Source organism: Nematolebias whitei, chromosome 2, assembly GCF_014905685.2.
Source record: "Nematolebias whitei isolate Nwh7 chromosome 2, NemWhi1, whole genome shotgun sequence".
NCBI classification, from domain to species: domain Eukaryota; kingdom Metazoa; phylum Chordata; class Actinopteri; order Cyprinodontiformes; family Rivulidae; genus Nematolebias; species Nematolebias whitei.
This window is the reverse complement of record NC_056499.1, coordinates 42,773,564-42,783,697: the sequence shown is the minus strand read 5'-3', so window position 1 is coordinate 42,783,697 and position 10,134 is coordinate 42,773,564. Positions and strand designations below refer to the sequence as shown.

The window sequence follows — 10,134 nt, the reverse complement described above, 5'->3', positions numbered from 1 at the left end:
ATATTATTATTTTTTTTTTTTTTTTTTTTTTTTTTTTCTGTTTTGGCATATGCAGAAAACAAGGTGCATGTTTAACTGGACTAAAGACGACTGCAGGATTTCTCATGGTCTACCTTGCTTTCTTCATACACAGCACCCTCATTGTATTAGAGCTTTGATTTAGAACCCCATTGTCTGAGATAACAAATGTCTGTCTGCTAGTGGAGGGTTTGATTAGGATTTATGCCCCAGACATGAGCACACAGAGCCCTGCTCAGCTGTAGTCTCAGCATCCTGAGCTGGTACACAGCACCAGGTTTTCACAGCACATTTTTTGCAGTCATATATCCCTCATTGTCAAAACTGAAATATTTCCACATTTCCTTTATTCCCACAGCTCTGAGAGTTTCATTTTTAGCTCATGACTGCTCCTGCATATTTTTTGCCTTTGTGCATGTGTGCTAATCTCATTCCAGCTTTTCAGGCCAGCCAAGGGGGGAGAATTTGAGCAACAGCAGCAAAGCGAGAGAGCCACAGCTGACCACAGTGACGTAAGCCGTGTTAACCGGCCTCACTGAGGCTGCATGCACAAATACAAGCTTGCACACACACTATTTATTATTCACCTATAACCACATTTCCACGGGGGGATTAACCATCAATGGCTCTTCAGTGCCAGTGTGTGCATGAGAGCAGGCGGAGCAAAGAGAGTAACCAGCGCTCGCCAGTTCAAGCTGCATCTCTTTACATTTAAGGAATAACTAACAACCGTAGTGTTTCTCATCTTTTTTTAATTTTAGAAAGGCTCAGAGATGAAACAAGAGGTAATGCTATATTTTACAAGAGTTTTATTTGGAAAAAAAAAAAAGGCTAGCACAAAAATGCATTTGTTCAATGGTCTGTCTACAAATGATGACATTTCACACCAACTGCAGGCTTTGAAATACTTTGAAATACTTCATGAGCATGCATCGTGCAACAAGGACTGTATTCAGAAACATTTACTGGTTTGTAGGAACGCATATATATATATATATATATATATATATATATATATATATATATATATATAGTATTTTCCACAGTACACGCCACACCGTCGTATAAGTCACATCAGTCCAAATATGTCTAATAAATTGGGAAAAGAAAAAAATGTTGCTTTGCTGTATAAGTCACATCTATTATGTGTCACCACTGACAACCTGGAAATGTGGGCCAGTGTTGTGCCAAAAATCGATTGGCTGCCAAACGGCGGCCGCGGAAGCGTGCATGGGAGGACTTTATCAAGAATTTAACAAGATTCACACTTAAAAACAATTATTTGTTTGCTCTAAATTATAGTAAAGGTGTGTCTCAGCTTAACTTTTCCTTAATAAATGCACTTTGACGGTCAAATCAGCTGCATTTCAAAAGTATTCACTGCCTCGGTGCTCCGGGAGCGCAAAAGGGAGGAATTCAGGAAGGAGGAACGTTGCACATTTCTTTGAAATTTGACAAGATAACCACCTAAAACAATTATTTGTTTGCTGGACATTATAGTAAAGGTGTGTCTCAGTTAAATGCTCTTTAATAGTCAAATCAGCTGCATTTTGCCGGGGCGACGCAGCAGAATGAAGCTGATTTGATTGTTGCTCCAGGCATGATCCCGGAGCTGGACGAAGGTGGCAGGCTATGGCAAGCCAATTGTGTCATTAATAGCCACTTTTACCTATTACATGACACAATGGCATGCTATACTATTCAAGTGCCATCTAGTGGCTTAAAATGGTAGTGTTGAATATTTTCAGTCAGAATGAATGAAAACGGTCAGATCTCAGACAAAACTTGGTTTATAAATATGGGGAAAATTTATAAATACGTTGCCTCGGTGTATAAGTCGCAAGGCATGTAAATTATGCAAATTATGCAAAAAAACTGTGACTTATAGGCAGGAAAATACGATATGTATGTATGTGAGTCAAAGTCTTTATTCGTTTCAACAAATTGCGTAGGAGACTAGTTTCCAGATTTATTGTTGCATACATTTTTTTTTTGTTTTTTTTAATTCAAAATCAGTTTGGCCCATTAAACCTAACATGATGTTCTGGATCTCTAACTACATAACGACCTGGTTGCTATGCCTCCATTACGCTGACCTGCTGACAGCTTTAATTAAGCTGCTTGTATCACTTCGAGCGTAGCCCTGCTCCCTCTGTCATTTTACCTGCAGTCAAACAGGAGCTGGGTAGACAACCTGTGACGATGGTGGAAAAAAGTTCTTGTGGTTTTTACATGAATACTTTAATAAAGGTATGTGCTACAAAAACACCTGAGCAACAATCATCCGCACTGCTCACATGCAAACACCTGCAAGAATCATTCACAAAGGTGACCTGTTGAGGGTACACAGGTGACATTTGCTATTCAGAGCACAGACATGCACATCCACGTCAGTGACAGTGACACGTGTAAGCAACACAATGCACATGATTCACAGCGAATATTCCACTTCATACCTAGATTAAGTCCCGTTCAGCAGAAACTCTTAGACAAACACACAAAAAGAAACACACCAGGGATTCGTTATATCTAAGATCTCACACAATTTACATTATCACCAAATTAATCTTGCACAGTTTCTAATTATTTGTTTTAGCAGGTTGTGCTCAATTTTTAACTAGCTAGAGGGACATAATCTGTCAGCGCAGTTTTAGTAAACAGCAGCACAAAGAAGCTGATATCTATCTGCATTGTCACGCAGGGTCAGATTATTAAGGTCACATTTAGAGAAGAGAATGAAGAAGAGAAAGGGATGGTCTGTCATTTTATTTCCAGTGAGCCATATGTTCAGCCCTGGGACAGAATCAACAACATGAGGGCACAGCGAGAGCTCATATACACTCCAACATACTGACGCATGAGAAGCAGACTTTGTGCAAGGGTCAGGCATCAAAATGCAGCATTACTGGCACACACTTAGTGTCCAGAAAAAAAATATACAAACAATAATAATCAGATGTTTAGGTTTTGCTACATATTGCTCACTGTCAAAACTTTAGTGTCAAATGATGTAAGTTCCCCTGTCAGACGAAAAGTAAAAGACATCAAAATACATTCAAGCTTCCAAATGCTGTGCTGTCAAATCCATTGAAGCCTATTAAGAAATATTTACTGGCAGCAAGAAAAAAAGATGAACTGCTACAGTTCAGTTCACAAGCCTTTGATGATCAATGCTTGTTTAATGGTTGTAAAGAGGGATAGTGCTGATTCACTTTCTATCTGTCTGGCAAACTAAGTTAGATTAGAGGATATGAGCTTGTTCCAGGATAGTGGTGGCCCTACGACTTGGAATAAAGAGCTAAGAATGCAGGAAGACTTATTCCTAAGAAATTGAAAATAAATCCCATACATACACCTGCTGCTCACACAATCAGTGGTACCACTTTACAATAAGGCTCCCCTTATAGATGGCTAATAAATCATTTATAGGTATGTTATTAATTCCTCTAAAAACACTTTATAAATCACTAATAACAGCTTATTGTGCATTAATTAAGGGTGACAGAGACTAAACTGACTAGTTTCTTGCCAAATAATGAGCCACATCTATTCACCTATATGTTTCATCTAGACTTGTTAAATTAAACCTTTCAGACTAAGTTACTACATTGTTAGCACAATAAGCATTTGTAAACCTACTTTTTTAGCATATAATGTACTTAATCTCTGCGTTATAAGAATCTCAAACTAATATTATATCCTACAAAATAAGTTTACAAATACTTATTGTGCTTACAAGGTAGTAACTTAGTCTGAAATGTTTAATACAACTCTAGATGAAATATATAGATGAACTATATTTAATTTAATTAATTAATTAATTAATTAATTTGATTTGGCTCACTGTTTGTCAAGAAATGTTAATTTTATACAGTGGCCCTAAGGCGTAAATGAACAACATTTGAAAAAACAGAATTACATTAAACCAAACGGAAGTGGCCGAAGTGGAAGTGGACGGAATCACATTTGAAAAAAAAAACAGAATTAGCAAACCAGAAGTGGTGGGTGTTTTTTTTTATGTGTGTGTATTTAAAAAAAAAAACTTTATTGACAACATAAAGCAGAACAACAGAACAATGTACAGTACACAAACACAACAGACGTGTGGTTAGCAGGGCTAGCCTTTAGCCTGTAAAAATAGAGAGTCATGTTTTGGTCAAGCTTAAAGACGAAGATATGATGCTGGAAAAAACTTGGCAGGATCTTCAAGGTAATTTAAGTTTTGTTGATGATACATTTTAGTTTTATATTTTAATTTTACATTTTAGTTTTACATTTTAGTTTTACATTTTAGTTTTACATTTTAGTTTTACTGGCGCTGCATTAATAAAGCCTAGTCTGTTAACTGTAACTTTGTAATGTGTGTAGTGTACATTATTCTGTTGTTCTGTTTTATATTGATAGTAAAGTAAAAAAAAAAAAAAACACCACAAAAATAAAAATAAATCCCACCAGATTTGGTTTAATATAATTCTGTTTTTTCAAATGTTGTTCATTTACACCTCAGGGCCACCATAGTTTTGTGTCTCTATCACCCTTAATTAATTCCTAATAAGCAGTTATTAATGATTTATAAAGTATGTTATAAATAACTGTAATTCTATAAATAATCTGTTATAAAGTGGTACCAAATTATTTACATGTAACAAGTGAATGAGTATATTTTTAAGTTGTTATACGTGTGTTTTGTTACCATCAACAAAATCAAAATAAGACCTAATGTTTTGCACCTCAACCAAAAATGATCAGCTGATAACATTAAAAAGTCATGCAAGCTGCAATAATCTCATCTTTGTGCTTTAACAGAATTAATACTTATCTTGAAAACCGTACATTCCTTTAGTCGCCCAAAGCAAAAAACATATCAAGACACAAATGTTCAACTTTCCAACCGCTCAATTTCTTTCCTTTTTTTTTTTTTGTATCAAGTTTGAAACGGAGATAAACACATTCTGTATTTTTCCAAGGAAAAAAAAAAAACCTGGAGTGAGCAGTGACGCACAGGAACAATGCCCTGAGATTTCTGCAAGGAAAGAAACAAAGAAAGAAAAAAAAGAAAGAGGTGGATGACAGAAAGAGCACTGACAGAAAGAAAGAGGGTGAGTTTGCCTCCAGTCTCGGAACAGAGGAGGATCAAAGGTTTGTGCTCTGCATCTCAATGGACATCCGGTCACCAATACTGATGAGCCCGAGCGTGAGATGCTCCTTTCACAGGGTTTATATCTTATGGGGAAACAAGTGGTTATTGTGTGCAAATAAATGGGCACCGTGACTGGACCACTGCGCCTCACAGAGATTATTGGAAGTAAAAAGGTACATTTTAGAACATATCAATATTGAGGACTAGAATCAGACTTTTATGACGATTACTTTTTAAACACTTCTTGCTTTGGAAGTAAGATTGAAATTATCATTGGAGTGTAGGGGGAGGCAGCAATAATCCTCATGGTTTAAAATAACCTGCCTTGTTGCTGTGTGTGCAGTGCACGTGTTAAAGTTCTTCATAATGAATTCAGTGCATTACCAATATCGCTCTGAAATGTGTTTATTTTGCGTTTTATAGGTGCAGCTGCATTTGTGCACAAGCCATTGTTAGCTTATGTGCCATGTAGTCCAAGCTGACATTCATCCTCAGCCTCCACAGTAACAGAGATTTAAAATTGCATGGCACAGCATGAAATGATCACTGTATTTTTAGGAAATAACCAGGGAGGCAGTTTGGCCAAACTACCCAATCCTTAAACAAGCAAACATGACTTAAAATCCGAACCAACCGCAGGAAGTGAACAGAGCTGTTTGTACCAGTCATGGGTGTAAAAATCCGTGTTTATTTTTGCAGCAGTAATGATTGAAAACTCCCATCAAGATTAAACAGCTCGTAATGTGGTTAAATTTACACGAGATAACTGCCAATTAATTTTATCCTACGCTGTGCTTCAGCTTAGAAACATGACGTGAAATTAAATTAAATGCCTGTGTTTAAATCATGTTCCGTCCAAAGCTTTGGCGACTGTCCAGAGTTTTTAAGAAGCTGCAGGAAAAGACTGACACACTCATTTATGTAACTGCGGTGTCCTCTATTTCAGCCTTGAGCTTGTACCATTAACATTTCTTGGCTAAAACAGGCCATCAGCTGTGTTGATGATCACAGGATTTGTCCCAGATTATGGGCAACCATTAGTGTAATACTCTTTGTATATGATCAAATGTAGATATACTTTGGAAATGTGGCTGTGTTGCTATGTGTGAGTCATGCACGCATCCTGGGAAATGAATGGAATCTGCAGTACAACCTGTTCCACAAAGACATACCCTTCTCTGTAATGAATCTTTGATCTGAGAGATAAACAGGAAAATGCAACACACTCCATCTAAATAGTTGTGCTTTTTGTTTGAAGAAGAATGCATAGGAACTATTTGCTCTGCCGTGTCACTTTTCACCAACTACATGCTTTTGAGATGACATAAAAACACGGACATTCTTTACGTTTTTACTCATTACTCTAAATGACAAGTGAATAAAAGTGCTAATAGTAACCCAAGGCTTCAAATAGTGTAATGATTTTCACACACACGCACACGCACACACAGATGAATTTAAATTAACCATTTGCATCAAAGTTATAAATAAAAGAAGGAAAACATCTCTTAGTGCTTCAGGTCTTATTTATTTAAGAACCTATTTCGTCTAGTTTTTATCTTTGAAAAATTGGTGATCCTTTAGAAAAAAAATATGCATTTTCTCAACAAAATAAAAGAACATTACCTCTCATTAGTGTGCGTGTTTGTCTGTCACAGATGGTTGTACATCCTCTGATGAAAAGCTTGTGACCTCCAATAGGATTCTGTCCCTTTCACTTGAGAGCCTATTAATTGTCTGCAATTATCCTTTGCAAGCATGGCATCTGTCAGAAGTATCTCCCCTTATCCCACATGGATAAAAATGCCACAGTGGTAAAGGTTGACTGCGACATTCACTATTTATTGCACAGTAGATGTACAGTTGAAATTTACCATAGCAGGCCTGAAAACACAAACGTGTCTGCCGTATGGAGCATCTCCCAGCCTCGTTGCTTTTGCTGAAATCACACTTCTCACACAGGAAATTAATGAAGACAGTGCCTTGAATTGATTCTATTCACGGAAAACTAATTTGGCTTCTGCAAAGCAGCTTGTTTGGACACTTGAATACTGATGTTTAAAACGTTTTGTTCGGTATCACTGGAGACTCATCCATACTTCAAACGGTGCATACAAACACATTTGAAGTTTAGTGCAAATTCCAAGAAACAAACCCACAGAAATGAAACAAAGTGTGTAACTTATAAGGCAGCAATTATAAATATATCAAAAATATGTTTTTTAGAGAACTATCTTTGTTACAAAAAAGGTACAAACAGTTTATCCTGTACTAGTGAGAAGGACATGTTTCTAAGCTCCTCGACTGATCGCACAGCCTTGTATCCCAGCTGCTTGAGGACTTTTTGACACACTGTTTGTGTGGATTCTACAATGTCAAAAGACAGTTTTAAACGCCAGCTCTCTGCGTTTGCAGCGGAGTCCCTCACTGTTCCAAACTTGTGTTTTGCTGAAGGTTCATTGCTTCCGCGAGTGTTTGCACGTATCCAGTGTTTCACATTTTTATCCATAGTCAGCCCAAGAAAGTCATAGATTTCTTGCGTCTTAAGAAGTGGATTTCTAGCCAAATCCTCATATCGAACCAACATGTATTTCCCTTTTAGCCATTGAGGATGGCTAAGACCAGTTGAGACAGAACCAAAAAAGTCTTCACAGATAACAGTAAGCTGGTTCATGTCAAGATTATAGGGCCTTCTCCCTGTGGCCCTCCAAATGCGCCATAGACGATATGGGTCCCTGAAAGTCTCGATCCTTGATGACAGGATGCCACGTGGGTCTCTGACGAGCTGTATGACTTTAATATTCAGCCGTGGGTCTTCAACGAGAGCACGCAGGTCTCCTATTTCTGGCACACGGACAACTTTGATTGCTACGTGCTTCTTTTCTTGGCATGCCTCTGTTGCTAAAGTCATGTTTAAGGTCGAGCATTTTCTCACACAGTCTCCTTCCTCCACGTTTACATCACCTGCAACAAAGGCATCGCATGCAGGCTGCTGGCACAGTGCTCGACTGGCACCACGGCGGAACAGTTTGTCCGTGGTGTGGTTGGAGGGTGTTGGTTTGATGTAATTCTCTAGGAAATACAGGTCACAACCGTAGAGACTGCGCAAAAGGTCTCGACTGGCTCCCAGTGTCACACGGCGGTCTGTAGGGTTGCGGGTGTGTGACTGACGTGGAACCAACGTGGCGTAAACATGATAAAGAGGTTCAAACAGGTAGAATACCTCCTGGTGCTGGTTCAGCAGCTGGCCAACAAAGGAGGAGCCGCTGCGTGTGGTGGCTAACACCAGTATGTGCAGTTTACGAGTAGTGTTGATAGAAAAGTAAGGGTAATCATCGCAGCCGGCCCCACCTGCTGCTCCTCGATCAAAGGCAGGGTCTGTCTCCTGAGCCCCCAGACCACAGTTCTGGGGGCTGGGCAGCGGGCACAGCTGGAAAGGCTTGGAGGTGAGTGTCCGGATGGCTGTGTACTGGATAGCAATGGAGGCCAAGGCCAGCAGAATTACTGACTTCCAGGAACATTGCATGGCTGAAACATTTCATCCAGCCAGAGCAGACTATACCAGGTCTTCCCTGTGAACAGAGAAAATATCGTAAGAAATAGTTTTAGCTGAAATGTTGATTTTTCTACGTATTTAATGACTATCACAAAGACCTTCCCATAGCACATTTGAATGTAAATTCATATTATTTACCTCATGTGCATGTACTGTGAGCTGGATGAAGAAGAACATTAAGTCAGAATGTATTTTATGATAGCAATTTATAGATACAACTTTCATTGCAGCTGATTTCACAACAAAAGGCGAGTCATCAGTGTTCTATGTTGGCCTGTGTTAATTAGCATTTCTGTGCCAATACAATACATTGATTTTTTTTTTTTTAAATGAGGTTAAAGATTAACTGTAACTGAACAAGAAATGAACAAACGCAGTTCTTAAAATAAATAAATAACTGTAGCAGCCATGAGTCAGACTTTTATATGTTAATCATTCAATTTATCCCTTATTTCTCCTGCCAGTGCTGCAGTGCTATTTATTTTTTAATTTAAAATAGATGAAGTTCTAAATCCCTGTATTTGGTTTATTTCCAGTTAGATGACTCTGCCAGCCAGAACGTGCAGCAGTATCAGAGCCAAAATCACAATAAGACACATACAGTAGCTATTCAGCAACAATTAGCAACAAAAAGAGTATTTTACTTAAATATTCAAACCAAATCGGACACTTGTTCAATACGAACTGGTTACAGTTTCATTCAGGTTTTGTTTGGCACAGATTATTTCAGTTATTTGCAACATGGCACATTTATTCTCAGGACTTTTTTTATCATGTCTGCATCTAATTAAAGGTCTAGTTTAGGTTTAATTATGAAAGTGTAGCTGTTGGGCTGTGAGCTGCTTGTTCATGTAAATAATGAAAAGTCTGCTCAGAGAGGTAAACAACTCAGTTTCAAGATGCACTGCCAATGTCATGTCAAGGGGAAGTGGAGCTGGAAGTAAAATAATTAGATAATGACATGGTTGTTTGTCTTACTAAGGATGTGAAATGATGAACGGGGGCTTTGGTAAAGTGAACTTCAATGGTGGAAGAAAAAAGGAGAAGAAATAAAACACCACTTCTGAAGCCATGCATGGACATTAAATAATAAAAAAAACGAGCGAATGATAAGACATCTTTGAATAATTCAGATATACAGCTGTCTAAAATAAAAATAAAAAAAGAGTGATGCTTTTTTTTTTTTTTTAAATATGCAGTTTGCTCTGTCCTGCTCGAGACACTGTGCATCTCTGTTTATGTGCAGGAGAGGATGATGAGGGAGCGCTTATTACTCTCACAAGACAAAAACACGACTTCTCCAGCTGACAGAGCATCGATGCTTTCTCTTCTGTGACGTTTTAAATTACAAGACCCACTTCACTGCACGAACAGGTTATGGGCAGTGAGAAATGCTTTTGTTTGAACCCCCCCCCCCCCC

The 10,134-nt window shown here is 38.2% G+C and overlaps 1 protein-coding gene across 1 annotated transcript in view; it reads right to left on the bottom strand.

Annotated features, from left to right (window-relative positions):
• Positions 1 to 7,351: 7,351 nt before the first annotated feature.
• The window catches only part of chst1 (carbohydrate (keratan sulfate Gal-6) sulfotransferase 1), a 3,194-nt gene continuing 411 nt past the window's right edge, over positions 7,352 to 10,134 (bottom strand). Inside the window, exon 2 of the mRNA XM_037697695.1 lies at positions 7,352 to 8,730. Coding sequence (XP_037553623.1) covers positions 7,398 to 8,684 — 1,287 coding nt within the window. The 5' untranslated portion in view covers positions 8,685 to 8,730 and the 3' untranslated portion in view covers positions 7,352 to 7,397. The remainder of the gene's footprint in view (positions 8,731 to 10,134) is intronic.